The sequence below is a fragment of the Vulpes lagopus genome, chromosome 5 (genome assembly GCF_018345385.1).
Source record: "Vulpes lagopus strain Blue_001 chromosome 5, ASM1834538v1, whole genome shotgun sequence".
In the NCBI taxonomy this organism is placed as follows: domain Eukaryota; kingdom Metazoa; phylum Chordata; class Mammalia; order Carnivora; family Canidae; genus Vulpes; species Vulpes lagopus.
This window is the reverse complement of record NC_054828.1, coordinates 9,305,845-9,324,306: the sequence shown is the minus strand read 5'-3', so window position 1 is coordinate 9,324,306 and position 18,462 is coordinate 9,305,845. Positions and strand designations below refer to the sequence as shown.

General features: G+C 58.8%; 1 protein-coding gene across 1 annotated transcript in view; it reads left to right on the top strand.

The window, feature by feature from the left end:
* The first annotated feature begins 3,324 nt into the window (after positions 1-3,324).
* Positions 3,325-18,462, top strand: part of CACNA1I (calcium voltage-gated channel subunit alpha1 I) — a 112,563-nt gene continuing 97,425 nt past the window's right edge. Inside the window, exons 1-2 of the mRNA XM_041756926.1 lie at positions 3,325-3,405; positions 14,181-14,437. Coding sequence (XP_041612860.1) covers positions 14,202-14,437 — 236 coding nt within the window. The 5' untranslated portion in view covers positions 3,325-3,405; positions 14,181-14,201. The remainder of the gene's footprint in view (positions 3,406-14,180; positions 14,438-18,462) is intronic.

Sequence of the window (18,462 nt, the reverse complement as noted above, 5' to 3'; positions counted from 1 at the left end):
AGGTGTCCAGGTTGCTGCTTGGCCTCTGAGAGCGGTCCCTTCCATGCCCTAGGGGTCGAACCATGCTCTAAAGGGGTACAGGGTGGCCTATGTGAGGGTACCACTGGTCGGATCCCTTTCTACTCTGATAGGTGAGGCCACTCTACCGGTTTGGAATCCTGGACACTTCCACTCTTAGAATTTTTGAATCTTAGAATTCAGAATCCTAGTTAAGAGCACAGATTCTGGAGGCAGATGCCCTGATTTCAAATACCAGCTCTCCTGTGTATCAGCTGTGTGATCTTGAGCAAGTTACCTGACTTCTCTGTGCTGATGCTCCTCATCTGTAAAACAGCAGTGACGATTAAAAAGATTGTGGAAAGGATTAAATTCGTCAAAATTTGTCAAGGCCTTAAACCAGGACCTGGTGCAGATCAATGCTTTGTGTTTGGGAAACAAATCAGTGTGGATTTTGAGGATTGGCATCTTTGTCTCTGTGTGTTTAGGATCTTTATCCTGGAAGGGACCTCATCTCGTGTCCTGCAGCAGGAATTCTGCACCAGTTTTCTTCTGCCCCAGCTTGCTTATCCCCCTTAATAGATTCGTCCTACCCTTCTAGCCACTCCAATTGCTGGAAAGTTCTCCCAGGGACGGAAGGGAGCCCGGGCTGCTCTGGGAGTAGCGAGTGAGGGCCTGGTTGTGTTTGGGTGCTTGCGAGAGGGGACAGGGAGCCTGGCCCAGCTGTCAGCTCAGGTGGGTGCACTAAGGACTCCAGGCCAGGGTCCAGCCCACTGTCCTCCTGGCAGGCCGCTGCTCCCAGGGCACAGCGGGACCTAATGAGTGAGTGAGGCTGCTGCAGCCTTCTGCAAATACCAGACACAATATAAATAGCAATAATGAATAAATGAAGCTCTCGCCGCCAGCGAGGGCCTCCGGGAGGGACTGCCACAGCCTGGCCTTTGGCCCGGGCCTGGAGTTGCAAGCCTATCTGCCAACAGGATTGAGGGTCGCCTCTTTGTCCCCACTTCTTCTATGACCTTTAATCTGTCTGCAGCCTCCCATGCATGGAACCCACCACCATGCTGAGGGCAGAAGGATGAAGGAATGGACAATGAAGGCAGAAAGTATTTAGGGTAGACATTAAGCAGAACTTCTCGCCAGTGTGTGGATGCTTGAGGGTGGCTGGAGAGGGGGTGTGAGTCCTCCAAGGACGAGCAGCGCACTAGAATCATGGAGGGAGTCAGTTTCTCCTTAAATATGAAAAAGAACTTTGAAGGATCAGAGGTGCTCGGAGAGCAAAGCAGCTGCCCAGGGAAGTGGTGAGATCAGTGTCACCCCAGGCATGCGAGCAGGGGCTGGGCGGCCGCTTTGGTAGGTGGAGCTGAAAAGATTCAGTCCTGGGAATTCACTATCTGGCGGCTTACTCAAGGTCCTGTCCAGTCTTTTGAACTTTAGGAAAATGCTGCCAGAGGACAATGGAGAGAAAGCGAGCACTGTTCGGGAGCTTCTCCCTGACCTGCTGTCTGATTGCTGTCACTGTCCCGGGCCTAGGACTTTCCAGCTGAGCACTCGGTGGGTCAGGGCCAGAGTGCCTGCCCCGGCCACCTGATTTCTCACCTCCGTGCCTTTGCTTGTGTCCTTTCCTCCTCCTTGAAGCCGTTTCTCTGCCCATCACCTCTCTTATCTCAGTCCCATGTGAGCACTCGAGGCACAGTGTGAGCCTCCTGCCTTTGGTGAGGTTGTTGCTTGAAGACTCCTGATCTGAAGGCCACTCCGTTCTGACATAAATCCACCTCACAAGGGGCCACCCTCTGGCCCGCTTACTCCATGCCTACAACACCTTTCATTGTGGTCCGGTGACAAAGTTTTATCTTGTCTCCCTGGATGGATGAAAGGGTAGGAAGGGATGAATGTTTGTGAAGCACCTACTAGATGCCAGGGATGGTGCTAAGCCCTTTAGGGACTGTTCACATTCTGCTAAGTGTGAACTTTTAGCTCCATTTCACAGATGAGGAACCTGAGGCTCAGAGATTTTAAGGGGCTTTCTCAGTCAGGAAGCCACAGAGCTGGGATCAAACCTGAGTGCCTCTTCGTCCACAGCTCTGCCCACCTGCCAGGCCAGGTGGCCCCAAGGCAGGCCTCAATATCCTCAGGATTAGCTTCCCCAACCGCAGCCACCCCCCCCCCCCCCAATTTTCGAAGGAGATGAGGTTGGGATGGAGAGGGCTGAGCTGAGTGCGTCTTATCCATCAGGCTCCTGTGGCCCAGGCTGCCCAGGGGAAGTGGAGAGCCTAGGGGCATTTGAAGCTGGAGAAAGAAGCATCAGTTTTACTTGGGAGGCCTCCTGGAAGCCTTCCTGGAGGAGGTGGCCTTTCAGTCAAGCCCTAAAGGTTGGGAAGCAGCACAGATGCGGGGCGGGGGTGGGGGGGTGGGGGGGAGAAGCGAGAGGAGAGGCGAGAAGCTGCCCGAAGCTGCCCGGGCCCAAGAGCCGCCTTTGGAGCCCAGCGGCAGCCTGCTCCACCATTTCCGAGCTGTGGCCTCAGCTGGGCAGCGCCTCTCCTGGGCAGTGGAGCCCCCCGCCCCCATCTCACAGTACCTGGGTGAGAATCCAAAGTGTTCCGCGCCGAGCAGGCACCTGGGACCCGAGGGTGGTCGGTCATGGGGTCCCTCCCTCCCTCCCTCCCTGCGCATGACGCAGCCCCTGGAGAGGACCCTCCCCCGGCGCGCCCCTGAACTGCGCGGGGAGGCGGCGGGGCCGGGGCTTCCTGCCCTCGGGGGCGGCGTGGGGGCTCGGCCGCCGCCGAGCCTGTCTGTCGCCTCCCGCCTCCCCCGGCGTCCCGCGCCTGCAGCTTTCCCCGAAGACATTTGGTGTCAGTATAAGGACGGCTTTGCCTCGCACGCGGCGCGGCTCGGTCTCGCCGCCGCCGCACGTCCCCGCACCGCCGGGCGCTCGGGCTCCTCCGCAGCCCCCGCCGCGCGCAGACCCCGCGCCTCGAGCCCGCGGCCGGAGGCGCGAGCCCAGCCGAGCCGGGACCGGCCGCGCCCCCGCCCCGCCCCGCCGGGTCCCGGCGCCCCCGCCCCCCCCGCCCGGCCCCGGCCCCCGAGCGCCGCGCTCCCGCCGCCCGCCGCCCGCCGCCCGCCGCCCGCCGCCCGCCGCGCTCCAACTCCCGCGCCGGCCGCCGCTCGTCCGCGCCGCCGGCTCCTCGCCGCTGCCCCAGGCTCGCCGCCCTCCCGCCATGGCCCGGGCCCCGGGGCCCGCCGCCCCCCGCCCGCCGCCCCGCGCGCCCCAGGGGCTCAGCTGATCCTGAACCGGCGGGGGGCGGCGGCTGGCGGGCCCGGGGTCCCCCGGATCTCCGGCTGCGGGGCACGCGGCGACCCGCGCCTCCACCCGGACGACCCCTGCTGCGCTGCCGGGTCCATGCGCAGGTAGGTGGGGGCGGGGGCTCCGCTCCGAGGCCAGTTTCCTAGCGCGTCGGGTCTGTGGTTCTGAGGCGTTTGTTTGCGTGTTTCTGGGGCCGATTCCCCACCCCCGCGCCCCGCGGCCCCGACACACGCGAGCCCAGCGGGTCGGCGCATCCCGCGCTGTCGGGCAGGTGCCTTGGGAGGAAGGACGGGAAACTTTGACCGGTCCCTCTCCAAGGCCACGAAAGTTCTCTCGGTGCCAACGCTGAAGCCGCGAGCCGGCGCCGCAGAAATTCATTCAACAAGTCAGGCTGGCGGCCGGGGGGCCCGGGCTGGGTCCGGCGTCCCGCTCCCGCGCCCGCGTCCCGCTCCCGCTCCCGCGCCCGCGCCCCGCGCCCCGCGCCCCGCCGCTGCTGCGGCTCTGCGGCCGCCGGCCCAGGGCTGGTGTCAGCGTCCAGAGGGCTGAGCCGGGCGGACTGGCGGAGGGACAGTAGCAGCAGGGGGATTGGACGGGGGAACCCCGGCGGCTCAACTTTCCTGGAGGCAGAGGTGGTGGTGGGCCGCGGTCAGCCCCTGGGGGGACTCAAGGCTTCGCTGCGTGAAGCCAGGCCGGGCTGGAGCGGGACTCTAGGGGGTAAAAGAAATCCTCGGCAGGTTGGGGCTGGTTATATAATGAGTGTCTATGATGATTGGGTTTTAATTGTCTGCTGGGTGGTGTGCAGGGGGATGTGGGGGGCAAGAGGCTTTGGCAGGGGGTGGGCAGGCCTCTTCGGGGGGAGCATATGCCTGGGGGAGGGGGCTTTTGGATGGGCCCAGGCTGAGGTATCAGTGAGCCGCTCTGCTTGTGTCTTTCTCCTCCTTTCGGGGTCCTGGGGGGCTCTAAGCCGGGCATGAGTCTGGCATGTGGGGAGACCTCTGAGCTATATCCTGGCTGAGTGAGTCTGTGTTCTGGGTCCAGGTGTGTGTGTGTGTGTGTGTGTGTGAGAGAGAGAGAGAGAGAGAGAGAGAGAGAGGATGAGAGGGACAGAGAGAAAGCTTGCTTGCGTCTGTGCCTGTATGGTGTGATGGGGTCTGACATGCCATGTGAGGAATGTCCTAGGGCTGGAGTGCTCAGGTTGGCCTGAGCAGGGAGCGGGGCTGTCTTGTCTGTCTGTCAGTCTCTCACCGTCCTGAGGATTCACCCAGCAGATACTGGCACCACCTGGGAGCCGGGATGCTGTGCAGATAGGGATGTGGGGCCATGGGCTGGGCCTGCGGGAAAGGGTCTGGCCCAGGAGTTCAGGCCTGCTTCCCGAGGCTGCAATCCTCAGGCCCTGCCCACACTGTCAAGTCACCTCTTGGATCAATATTTCCCCTCAGCCCCAAGGACTGGCTTTGGAAATTCATCCACCCTTCAGGATAAACTTTTTGTTCAGACTACAGGACCTGGGCTGGGCTGGGGACAGGGTGGGGAGTCTGGCTACCTTCCTGTCCCCTTCCTGCCTCCACCATCCAGGCTGAGCCAGAGGGAGGGGATGCCAGTGGGTGACAGGGTAGGGCGACACAGAGTAGGGACCAATTCTGAGGCTGCAGTCGGGGGAGGAAGAGGAAGAGGGAGGATCACATCCTGGGGGGGGTGGCGCTGAGCCGTCTGGCACCAAATTCATGAGGACCTGGGCACACATGCCCCAGAGAGCCTGAGTCCCTGCACTCTCTTCCTGGCTGCTCAGCGCCTGCCCCTGGGCACCCCAAGGGGCAGCTTTGGGGAGGGGCTAGAGGGTTGGCAGGAGGCCCCTCCTGGGTCCTTCCCACCCATTCTAGGTGCTTCTGAGAGGGCATCTTCTAGGCCCACCAGGGCGCACCAGGCAGCAGTTCCCCAGTCCCGGTGCCCTGACTTCCCTTGACCTTGGGTGGGGATGTGGGGGCAGAGGTGGCTGTGAGAACTGCTCCTCTCTCAGCCTCCATCATGGGCTCCAGACGGACTCCTCCAGGGAGCCCACAGCCAAGCGGGGAGCAGTTTGGGGACAGCTGTGACTGCAGCTCCTCTGCCTCCTGTACCGGATCCACACCCTGAGTGCAGGGCGTCACCACCTGTGACTCCCCCAGGCCCCTTCATCATGCCGCCTCCACTGCCATCTCTGCCACCCTCACCCCGTGCCCTGCACCCCAAGTGGGACTCCCCTGGGGCTCAGCTCTCCCGGGAAAGTCTGTTTCTGGACACCACTTGGGTTCTCCCCCACCCTGGAAGAGCTCCCGCCCCCAGGCAGCTTCTGAGTGCTTGCCAAGGTGACAAAGCAGGCTCTCGTGGGGCTCCTGGATTCCCGGCCGCCTCCCCCTCTGCCCGCTTGTTCTCCGAGTGCCCAGCCCCCAGCTCAGGGTGCTCAGACACTACGATGGCATCTGGAAGGAGGGGATGCCAGGCTGGGTGTGGGGGTCCAGGGAGCCGCCGGCAGGCTGTAGGGAGAGCAGGGTCCTCCTGCCCTCTTCTCCATCTCCTTTCCTCCTCCCTGCTTCCTTTCTTGTCCTTCCTTTGCCGCTGCTCCTTTCTGACCCCTCTCCTCCCTCCAGTTCTTTTCTGCAGAATGTTTTCTTCAAGCACATTCCCAGGATCTGCTTCTGCCTTGTTCCCTCAACCCTGTGTCCATCTTCCAGGGTGCCCTGGGTGTGCGGTCAGTGTGTTCGTGCCCCGGGATCCACCGTCTGTGGCTCTCGGTAGAGAGTGTGTGTGTGTGTGGGGGTGTGTGTGCATCTGTAGGTCCGTGGGTCCGAAGATCTGCGGATCTGTGGGTGTACATGTCTGTGCATCTGTGATGTGTGGAGCCTTGGATCCATGGGTCTGTAGGTCCGTGGGCCTGTGGATGCTGATATCCAGGAAGATGTGGGCTCAGTCTCTCCCCCTCATGGCTGCCAGTCTGAGGAAGGAAGAAAACAAAGCCGATTCCCTTTTCTCTCTCTCCTGTGTTTATGAAGCACCTACTATGTGCTGAGCCCTGTTCTGGTTGCTGGGGGACACAGCGGCAAACAACAGGGAGCAGATAACATCTGCCCCAGTGCCCCTAGGGTGGGGGGCCCAGGGCCTCCTCTGGGCCAGGTGCTGTGTGGGCACATGGCTGCAGGGCCTGGTTTTCTCTTGTGCCCTTGGCCGGGAGACCGGGACTCTGCTTGGTGTGTAGGCGGCGCAGCCTGGGGAGGGCTTGAAGGCACAAGGTGTTTGGATGTCCTTGAACGGGAGTGAGGGGCTTTGGGGGCTCGTTGAGCAGGACCGGATAACAGGGGGGTGGTTTCTCCAGGATGGAGGCCAGGGTCTTTCGGGGCTGGAAGTCAGCGCCGACCTAGCCCTGCCTCACAGACCTCTCCCTTCATGTCAGAGCCCTACCTCTGCCAGTTGCCCCCTTTTCTGTACTCTGGCCATGGTGGTCTCACTGGTGATGCATTTTGAGAAGAGTGTCAGGCTTTCCTCTCTCCTCATCATTGACTGCTGGTCCTGATGAGCAGGGCGGGCCACAGGCAGCTGTCGGTCCAGGGACGGAGGCCTTCTCCCCAGATCCCTCAGCTCTTGTCCTAGTGGGGAGGAGAGACAAGAGCAAGTTCACGATCATGGGCATGGCCCAGAGGGGCAAGGCCTGGGGGAGAGTCAGCTTCTTGTACAAGTGGGACCGTTCCTTTCACCTTAAAGGATTTCTGTGAGGCTTAGAAGCATCTCTGAAGGGCCTAGCATGGGGCCTGGTACAGAGAACTGAAACTGTTTTGCCTTCATGAAGGTACTTTCCAGTTCTCTCCCCCCCCCCGTTTGCTATCCCGTTAGTGAGGTAGACAAGGAATCCTCTTCTGCATTTTATACACGAGGATGTGAAACTTGGTGAGGCGGTGTGGTGCAGCGAGAGTGGCGCTGGGCCCCGAGCCCGGGCACTGAGACTCCTGATCCAGTGCTCTTCCTTCTAGAACGACCTCCCTCCCTCCAGGGACCCCATTCACTCTCATTTTTTAGCTGAAGTAAGACCCAAGGCCCTCATTACTGCAGAATGAGTAAAAATGATCAGCAGAGTCACCTGCTGGGAAATGTTCAAACACACTGATGGAGACTCTAATACAGTCTCGCTGGCTGGCACTAGTCATAAGGCTGAGAGCTGACAGTGACAATGTCTAGTGACAGACATGTGGACAGGTGCTGGGGGTGGGTGTGCTGCGGTGGCCTGTCTACCGCCCGGTCTAGATGACCCTTTAACTGGCAACAAGGATGTGGGTCTTCCAGATCCAACACTTAGCTCTTTCACTAAGTAGCTCTTGACCCTGGGAAAATCCCTTAACCTTTCTGGGCCTCAGTTTACCTACCTATAAAGTGGAGAGAGCAAAAACACTTTGCTGGATTGTTTTTTTTTTTAAGATTTTATTTATTAATTCATGAGAGGCACACAGAGAGGCAGAGATGCAGGCAGAGGGAGAAGCAGGCTCCCTGTGGGGAGCCCGATGTGGGACCCCAGGATCACGCCCTGAGCCAAATGCAGACACGCTTAACCGCTAGGCCACCCGGGCATCCCTGCTTCGCTGGATTGTAAAGAGTTGCCTGGCACGTAGTAAGTGCTCAACTAATAATAATGTTGTCTCTGACTCTTGTTACCCACCACGGGAGGGGGTTCCGAGCCAATTCATTGAACACTGTGAAGCTGGGAGGGGGGGTTGGCTGTTGATTTTGGTGACAGGCCTAAGATGACTGCAGTGTGTGCAGGCAGAGAGGGCAAGTTCTGTGTCAGGTCATGCATCCAGGGCCATCTTTGAGCCATTCATCTTTAGGCTACAGGAGCCTTTGAAGAGGATCTGAGGGGGCCAGTAGACCACATGCACTGTAGATGCTGCAGTCTGACTGGGTTGGCAGCCAGGCTCTGGGGCTCCCCGGCTGCAACAAAAGATGACTCCATTGCAGAATCAGGCAGGTGACCTCTCTGCTCTTCTCTGGGCTATTTGGTGCCAATCTGGTCCTGCCCTTGTGCAGGAAAGTAAGCAAACTTGAGTGTGACTGGGGACAGGTCCCAAGGAGTAGATGATCTGGAAATGTCGCCCAAGGAGTGGTTGAGGGAGCTGGTGACAAGAGGCCCTGGGGCAGATGAGGCTCCGGGGTGGGCGGGCTGTCGTCATGCATCTGCAGGGCTGTCATGCAGAAGAGGGAGCAGACAGAGGGTTCCAGGGGCTCTGGGATGCCGGCTGAAAGATTCTGGGAGGCGCATTTCCCACAGCCCCACAAAGACCTTTCTACAGGCCGCCAGATGCTGGCTCTGCACTGGCGAGCATGAGTGTGTGTGAGGTGCGTGTTTGGGTCTGTGTGAGTACACGCGGTGTGTGTGAGTGTGAGAGTACATGCCTGGTTTTGTACATCTGTGAGTGCACGAGTGGATGTATGTGTGTGAGTACGCGCGTGTGTGTGTGTGTGTGTGTGTGTGTGATCTTTGTGCTGATGAGCATGTGGTGACCAACTACGCCCCTTTGGGGATCCCATTCTTTTCAGAGACTCCTATGTGGAGCTCTGGGGTCGTAGGAGTCTAAAACCAGCCGCTGTGTTTCTGGGGCTTCTGAGTTCCGGGATTCTGGAATTCCACAGCTGACCCACTGACAAGCACAGGAGACCGTCACAGGGCCCACCGCGTGCTGGCTCAGTGTCTGGTGGTGCAGCCAGGTGCTCACAGTGTCACCCCAGCTCGTCCTCCCAGTGGTCCCGCCACGGAAGAGTTGTCACCATCACTTTGTAATCAGGATCACTGAGGGCCATTGCCGGGCTGAGTGGTGTGCCAAGGTGGATTGGTGTCAGAGCTGGGACTCTGGCACAGTCTTGGCTTCTGGCGTGTGCTCTGAAATACCATGCTATAGAATCTGAGGTTATTGTAGCTAATATTGTGAGCTTCTAAGGTTCTGGATGATTCTAAGATACTCTGATTCTGAGATTCCTAGAATCTGGTATTCCCAGAATGAATTTGTTGCTTATTGTCCTAGCTACGACATTAGCTGATGTGTTGATGTGTGGTCATTGATAAAGGAATAAACAAGTTGTCTGCCTGTGTGTGCCCGTGAACACACAAACACACACTCACACAAGTGCATGCATATGCGTGTATACACACGTGTGCACGCGTGTGCACGTGCACACATCGCCTGGGGTGACCAGGCTAAGCCTCCTGTCTTTCTCCACCAGCGCTCTGAGCTCTGCAGACAAAAGGCCTCTCCTCACCATACTCCAAGGGCTCTGGAAGATACTGGGAGGCAGATTTCCCCACAGACTTGGGAAGACTTGCAGGGTCTTCGTCCACACTGGGGCTCTTGGCTGCACATCAGCCACATGGGTACTGTCTGCCCACTTAGCTTGGGAAGGAAGGCCTGGTTCCAGGACACCTTTTCCTGTGCCAGAGTGGTGTCTGTTAACGTTCAGTGCTTAGGTTCGGGAGTGGGAGTTGACTCTGCTCTATACCAGCTGAGTGAGAATGGGCCTTGCTGAACTTCTCTGGGTCCCAGTTTCTTTCTTCATAAAGTAGAAATAAGGATGGTTTGTACCTTAGGGTTCTGGGGTAGAAATGGACATAAATGATGCATGGTGGTGAGGGTGGTGATGGTGGTGATGGTGGTGATGATGGTGATAAAGGTGATGGTAGTCATGATGGTGATGGTGGTGGTGATGGTGATGATGATGATGATGATGGTGGTGGTGGTGATGATGGTGATACGGGTGATGGTGATGGTGGTGATGATGGTGGTGGTGGTGATGATGGTGATAAGGGTGATGGTGGTGATGGTGGTGAGGGTGGTGAGGGTGGTGGTGGTGATGGTGATGGTGATGATGATGATGGTGGTGATGGTGGTGGTGTTGATGGTGATAATGGTGATAGTTATGATGATGAGGGTGATGGTGGTGATGATGGTGATAGTGGTGATGGTGGTGATGGTGATGATGGTGATAATGATGATGGTGATAATGGAGATGGTGATGGTGGTAGTTGTGATGGTAGTTATGGCAGAGAGAGGTCTGGGATGGCAGCCCCTGGGGATGTCACAGCTGGCCTCATGTATGCTTGGACATCTACCTTCGTGGGTCTTAGAGAGCCTTCCCATCCACATCATGTGGGACCTGCTGATGCAGCAGGAAGAGGGCTGAACTTTATGAAGAGAAAGGCTGAGGCTCCAAGAGGCTGGTGGAGTCAGGGGTGCAGAGCGTGTGTTCCAGTCACAGTGGGGTTCTGCTCCTGCCTCTGCACTTGCTCATGGAGACCAGTCCAGTTACCACACCGTAGCCTGGTGGCCCCACTCTTGGAATACTTACAAGGAGGAGGCTCAGGATGTGGAGGCTGCTCAGACTCTGGGGCCAGAGGGACCTGAGTTTGAGTCCATCAATGCTGTCACCTAAAGCCAGTCTTCTCATCCCCATGAGGCTCCATTTTCAGACAGGTTGGAGCCCCGGGGAGCCCAGCTGCCAACCTCTCAAGAGCTTCCTGCCATAGGCAACTGGGCAGCTGGGGACCGGAACAGGGCTTCAGGGCACAGGCCGGAGGGAATTGGGACTAAAGGAAGCAGAGAGAGTGGCACCCTGAGTGGGCCCTGGGGAGCAGGTCAGAGGGTGGAGGTTGGGTGGGCACTGGGGAACAGGTCAGAGGGTTGAGGCTGAGTGGGCACTGGGGGGCAGGTCAGAGGGTTGAGGCTGAGTGGGCACTGGGAAGCAGGTCAGAGAGTGGAGGCTGGGTGGGCACTGGGGGTCAGGTCAGAGGGTGGAGGTTGGGTGGGCATTGGGGAGCTGGTCAGAGGGTGGAGGCTGAGTGGGCACTGGGAGCAGGTCAGAGGGTGAAGGCTGGTGGGCACTGGGAGCAGGTCAGAGGGTGGAGGCTGAGTGAGAACTGGGAGCAGGTTGGAAGGTGAAGGCTGGTGGGCACTGGGAAGCAGGTCAGAGGGTGGAGGCTGAGTGGGCACTGGGAAGCAGGTCAGAGGGTGGAGACTGGTGGGCACTGGGGAATGGGTTGGGGTGGTGGCCTGGGCAGTAGTGGCCTCTAGGAGTCCTGCAGTGAGGCAGGAGAGGTGTGAGGACAGAAGACCACACAGTGTGACAGCCTTCCACAAGGCCAAGTGAGGCAAAAAGCAAGTTAGGACGGAGTGGACATGGCTGAGAGCAAGGGGGGTGGCATGTGCGGTTCTAGAGGCCGCGGTGCTCCTTGAACCGATGTGGCTGTGGAAAGGGGTTTGGAGGTGCCAGGTGGGGTGACATCGGGACCAACCCAGGGCCAGGCTTTTTTCCTCTAAAATATGTCTCCAATCCACCCCATTCTTCCCACCTCCTTTTGGCCCTCCCTGCCCTACCCCTGCCCCTCCACTCACTCTCCCTTCCGCCCCCGCAGGAGGGATGGCTTAAAGGCACAGACCAGAGCACACCCCTCCCTGCCTAAAACCCTCCTGTGGCTTCCCGTTGCTCTTGGGGAATACACTGCGAGCTCCTTCCGTGCACGGTGCACTCACCGCGGGCCCTGCCAGACACTCATTTCATCCCCTCCCAGGCTCTGGGCTTGGCACACTGGCCTCATTCCTCTCCCCTAAATGCACTGAGCTCATTCCAGCCTCCATCTCTGCACATGCTGTTCCTTCTACCTGGAGTGCTCGTCCTACAGATCACACGTGGCCGGTGCCTTCTGGTTCCTGTTTTGATCTTCGGTGTCTCTCTCCTTCCACGAGATGCTTTCCCCACTCCCACCTTTCTCCCTTGTTTGTTTACTTCCCAGCACGTTTTATTAACTTATTCAGTGAATATTGGTTGAGCACCTAGTGTGTTCCAGGCACTGTTCTAGGCACTGGGGGGGCTGCAACGGTGAACAAGGTGGCCCGCAGTCCCCCGGCTCTCTTACAGCCTTCTTTCAGATTGGGCAGGCAGCCGCTAAGTCATAAAGATATAAATACATAAATTAAACGGCATGTTTGGTGGTGATAAGGGCTCTGGAACCCAGAGGGAGAGAAATTAATTGACTCGTGTGTCTCTCTCCCTTGCTGGGGCGTCAGCTGAATGGGGGCTGCTGCCAAGCTGCTGTCTTATTCACTGGCGTAGCTGCAGAGCCGGTGCAGCGCATGCACGTAGTAGGTGCTCAGGAAATATTTCCTGGACAAATGAATCGTCAGGGCCTGGGGGAGCAGGGCGTGGGAGCTGGAGGAGAGAGTGTCCCAGGGAACGGGGTGAGCGGAGGTGGAGGAGGCGGCTGGTCCTCTGGGGCCCCAGGACATCCAGCGCAGCCGAAGCAAGGGCCCGGCAGAGGGACAGTGGGCTCCGAGGCGGGCACGGCGGCGGGCAGACCCAGAGCCACCCCGGGGAGGAGGTTTTGCAGCCCAGGGGTTGACACATGGCAGGCTGAGTCGCCTAAAAGCTTATGTAAGGCCCATGGCCATTTTTCTGGAACTGGATGGAGTTTGGGAGGAAAACTCTGCGTCCCTGACCAGCCGGGTAAAGTGGCAGGAGGTGCCAACTCCCGCCTGTCGCCCCCGGGAGCCAGAGAAATGTCCAAACGCATCAGCTCTGGGCAGCTCAGCAGCCGCGGGTGGCAGCCCTCCGGATGAGCACCAGGAGTGTAGTTTCCATCTCCAGCTCCCATCGCCCAGCCTGGCACGGTCGGGGTCCCAGGGCCCGGGCACCCTGGCACGTGACGATTCAGGGACCGGTGGCCTCTCGGATGAGGTGGTGAGGGGGCAGGCCCTGAGGAGCGGCTGTCTCCCTACCTGTCTGTGGGCCAGCTGTGTCGGGGCGCCAGGCTAGGCCATGGTCAGCTGTCGGTGAATCGGGGGTGCCAGCGCCGGGACTGTGGCATCTAAGCATGCCCTAGTTCTACGCTTGGGGCAGTGTGAGGCCACGAGGTGCCACTTCCTTCTCTGGGTCTGTTTCTCCATCTGTGCAGCAGCGTTCCTGGGGTTGTTGGAAGGCTCAAGCAAGACCAGGATGCGCAAGTAACCTCTGAGCTGAAGTCGGGAGCAGCTACGTGGTTTGCAGGGCTCACTGCCCAGTGAAACGGGGCGGCGGGGGGGGGGGGGCTGATCAAACAGTTATTAAGAATTTCAGGTTGGTGACAACAGGGCATTAAACCCAGAGCGGGGCCCTTCTGAGCATGGAGTCCTGGGTGGCCGCCCAAGTCACATCCCAGGAAGCCAGCCCTGGGGGCGCTGTTGTCCCTCTGCTGTGACCCGGCTGTGTGTCTGTGCCGTCCCTTCTCTGGGCCTCAGTTTCTCCAGGTGTAAGGCAAAGAGCTTGGTGCGCAAGGTCTCTGCGTTGTCACTTTTGTGAGGTGGTGGGTGGGATCCTTGGGCTCCACTGTAGGTCCCAGCTCAGGTGTCACTGCCTCAGGGAAGCCTGCCTTGGTTCCCTCCAGGCTTGCCCAGCTGCCTTGGTGTCTGGCTCCGCAGCATGCCAACCTCTCGGTTGTTAACGCGTGTCATCCTGGCAGTGACATCTGATGTACAGTAACTTCTCCTTTCTTCCTACAAATTTTCTTGTCTTCGGTGATGCAGTAAATTTACAACCGTAGCCTCATTTAAAACAACAACAACAACTCAACTAATGTCACAACTCCATTCTAAGCGGGTCTTATTCTCACTCTTCATCTCTGCAAACTGTGGCTGAGCAGAGTTGACCAGACTTGCCCCAGGACCACTCTCTGGAAGTGGATTCTGACCCAGGTGCATCCGGGCCCTCAGCTGTTTCCTAATCCTCTTGGCAGAGTGACCCTGGGACCTGAGGCCACACTGTCTGGGCTGCGTTCCCTTGTGGGAGAAGGCGGGTTGCCAAGCCCCCCCTGCCATGCGCCCCCATCTTCCCCCCCCAGGGCTCCCTGCTCAGCGCCGACATGGCTGAGAGCTCCCCGCCGCCCTCCTCCTCGTCTGCCACCGCCCCAGCAGCTGAGCCCGGAGTCACGGAGCAGCCGGGGCCCCAGAGCCCCCCTCCCTCCCCTCCAGGCCCGGAGGAGCCCCTGGATGGAGCCGATCCTGAAGTCCCTCACCCGGACCTGGCACCGGTTGCCTTCTTCTGTCTGCGACAGACCACCAGCCCCCGGAACTGGTGCATCAAGATGGTGTGTAACCCATATCCTTTGTGTGGTGGGGCCAAGCTCTTCCCTGTTGGAGACCTGCTTGTCACACCTGCCTTTGGTTGGGAGCGAGCTCAGGTTGGTGGGTCTCGGGGGACATTGGGGCATGGAGGGCGTCCTGCCGATGTGAACATTCTGGAAGTCTTGATGACTGCAGGGCTTGGTCCAGTGCCTGGCTGGCTCAGAAAGTCCTTGGGTGTGAGCCCCAGGTCTCTTCCCCAGGGACCAGGAATGCAGAGTGAAGTCAGACCCTGGCCCATGACTCAGCTCCCAGCTCCCGTTTGACTGACGGTGGCCTCTGGGTTGATGAGAGCCTGATGGGTCCCCGTGAGCGTGGTCCCAGAGGCAGCGGCAAGCAGCCTCCTCACAGATCTTGCAGCCTCCACTTGCTGCTCCTGGACAGCTCGTGCTGGCTCCTGCTAAAGTCCCTTTGCTGTTTCCCACTGTCCTGGAGGAGCAGAGCCAAGTCCTAACCCAGCCCCTCAGGCCACCTTACTTCTTACCCCTCTGCTTCCCCTGCCTTCTCCCGGGCCTCAGGGCCTTCTCACAGACTCTTCCTTTTGAAATGCTTTTCCTTTCCCTCTCCACCTGGCAAAATTCTTCACTACAACCTTCAGGTCACAGCGCATCACCTCCTCAGGGCTGCCTGCCGTGATTTCCCCCTCGGCCTCCCCACTTGTCACTCCCTAGCTGTGCCATTCTGAAGGTAACATTTGCCTCCTCCAGGGTCCTGTCAGGGGAGCAGGATGAGGACTGAGCCTGTCTCGTTCCCTGCTGGACCCCAGCACCCCAGCATGGTGCCTCGCACACCGCGGGTGCTCCTTCTGGGTCGCTGGGTGCACGTTGGCGAGGTCCGGGCCGAGTCTCCAGGAGTAAGCGGTGTTAGGTAGAGAGGGCAGTGGGGAGGAGGCTACATCGGGACCGAAGGCCTGGAGATGAGGGGAACCACGGCGGTTTGTTGTGCTCAGAGTGGAGGACTGAGGGACAGTGTGGAGGGAGGAGGGGCGAGGGGAAAGGGCCGCTTGCAGGGCTGAGTGAGGAGCTGGCCTGAGTTCTCTGAGCAGCGGGAGCGGGCGAAGGTCACAGCACAGTTGTATGTGGAGCCATCAGTGTTGTAGAAGGACTGACTCCTCCGTGCAGTGTAGAAATAGATTGAGGGGTGAGCTGGGGGTTGGGGGCGGGGAGGAGGAGGTTCTGGGACCCGGACATGGTGGCCTCTGGGTTTTGGGCTCCCTCCAAGCAGAACAGAGGCTCTACTGGTGCTTGAGGCCACGCAGGGTGGCGTCTGAGCCCAACTCTGGCCACCCGGGCCACCCGGGATGCAGGCCGGGGTAGGGAGGTGGCCCCCCAGGAAGGCTGCTGACCTTCCTGCTGTGGAGGGGGCTGGGTGATGACCTTGGAAACCGGAGGGTATCTGCTGGAGCAGGTGGAGTGTGGGTCCCGGTGCCCCTAGGTGGGTGGAGGGCCGCAAGCCAGATGTTCCTTCTGTAGGATGGCTCAGGAGGTTTCAGGTATGTTAGAGGGTCCGCTCAATAACTCTGCTTCCCCAGTGCTCACTGACGTCAGCCCTGGGATCATGGAGCTGACAGCTAGCTGGTCTCCCCTGGGGAGCTCCCAGGAGTGGGGGATGCAGGCACCATCCATGGGGATAGTTTTAGTACAGTATGTTGGGGAAACCTTAGGGGCCTGTAGCATGGGGGCTGGGGGGTGGTCAGGCCAGGAAAAGAGAGACCACAGGAGCTTTGGGCCTCTGAGGGAGAGAAAGGCTTACTGGAGGACCAGGGAGATGATAGGACCATGTCACAGACACCTTGCCTGGGTGGTACAAGGGCTGATTCTGGCTCTGCCATTTGGGTGCTGTGTGACCTTGGGAAAGTTACTTTACCTCTCTGAGCTGCATATGGATTTAGACAGTCAAGACCGGGACTGGGCTGGAGGTAGAGGCATGGCTCAGATGACCTTGATCCAGGAGTGTGACCCATCTCACCGTCTGACACATCTGGCACATCTGGCTGGGCCAAAGCAGCACAAAGCTGGCCCAAATATCTTAGAAGCCCCTGGATGGAAAACACATCTGAGTCCTGTCCGCCATAAACTAGATGTGTGACTTTGGGCAGTTCCTTCTCTCTGAGCCTCCGTGTCTCTACTGAAAAAGAAGGGTGTGGGTGAGATGGCCTCTTCTAACCTTGGGAGCCTGGGGTGCCAGCCACACTTGCCCTCACCCATGACCTCAGGCACTCTGGGCCCTGGGCACCGAGCAGCCCACGGAGACCCTTCCAGGTTGCCACATTTCTGGTGTGTTGGGTAAACAGAGTCCCCGGGGCCCTCTGGCATCTGTGTCCTCACCATCCCTCTGGGCTCCACCCTCAGTGCAGGTGGGAGCCTGGGCTTGGGAGCCGCAGTGAGGCTGGCCCCAGGAGGGGAGGGGAGGAGTCCTGCTCCTGGGCAGAGCTGGACTTGGTCCTGTGTCTCGGGGAGAGCCCTGGGTCCAAGTGTGTGGGAGCCGCCTGGGGGAGGAGTGCTGCCTCCTTCAGGAGGGACTCCCCAACACTGGGAGCCGCTCAGAGCATATTGGGCTCCCCAGGCCCTGTGGCAGAGGCTGCCAAGGCTGGGGTGAAGGACGCAGGTGGTTCAGGTCTCTGCCTCCTGGACCAAAGCTCTGATGACTCCAGAGTGGAGCAGCTTCAGAAGTGTCAACTTCTGGGAGCCTCAGACTTGAAGCTTCTGTGATTGAGTCGAAGGGTTTGGAGTGAGATTGAAGGCTCATTGACAATGAAATTCCAAGCCTCTGTGATTCAAAGCTTGTAAAGTTCTGTGTCTTTTTAATTTTTTTTTAGTTCTGTGTTTTAAAGAGGGCGTGAGTCTAAGATTTGGTGGCCGTGGTGGTATGTGTTTGGAAGTCCAAGGACCTGAGATTCTAGGCTTTGTGAATAGGATTGTTCAGCTGAGTCGGCTGATGGGAGAGAGGCCAAGGCAGGTTTCTGCAAATGCAGGCCCAGGAGACCTTGGCAACAGCAGGGAGGGGCCCTGGAACACAGACTTGACCGTGGGTATGTTCAGGATGGGCTTTAGGGTCTTGGTGTGTGTGTTGGGGAAGGTGTCTTTTTTTTTTTTTTAATATTTTATTTATTTATTCATCACACACACACACACACACACACACACACAGACACACACACACACACACAGAGGTGGAGACACAGGCAGAGGGAGAAGCAGGTTCCCTGCAAGGAGCCTGATAGGGACTCGATCCCAGGACTTCAGGATCATGGCCTCAGCCAAAAGCATATGCTCAACTGCTAAGACACCCAGGTGCCCCTGGGGGTGTCTTTGATCAGGCACTGAGGGCTCTAGGACTCGCTCCTGGCTGGAATCCTCCCTTCCTCCCCTCTTTCTTGGGGAGGAGCTCTGGGAAGGGGCCGTGCTTAACCAGGTGCTCCTTGGTGGGGGGCACTGTTGGCATATTGGCTGTGACAGTATTTTGTGATCCAGACTGTCTTGCATATTATAGGGTATTTGGTGTTCTTGGTCCCTAAATATTAGTAGGTAGTGGCCCCTAATCATTGTGACAACCACAAATGACCTTTCACATCTCCAGACTCTGCACCATTCTGCTTCCCAACAAGAACCCAAAGGAATGATGGACATGTAGGCGTCAGGGTCAGGCTAGCAGGAACAGCTATCAGGACCGGCAGGCCTGGGACTGGGGCAGGGCAGGGTGGCAGGGTCTGCTCAGAAAGACTGTCCCGAGCACTAGTGTTCCTGGTGCTTGAGGGGCGCTGGCTCAGAGCCACCGTCCTTTGAAACCTGGTGTTCCCTGACTCAGCTCCTCACCCAGCCCAGAGCCCGACCCTGAGTCGCCTCCTGACTCACTGGAGAGCCAGAAGAGGCCGCTCGGTCTGAGCCCGGCGGGAAGGGGCGCTCACCCACATGTCAGCACTGCTCCCTGCCAGGCTGGGCCTTGAGCATGCATCGTAGGCCAGGGTTTCAGCTGGGAAGTCTCCGCATCTGAAATGTCAAG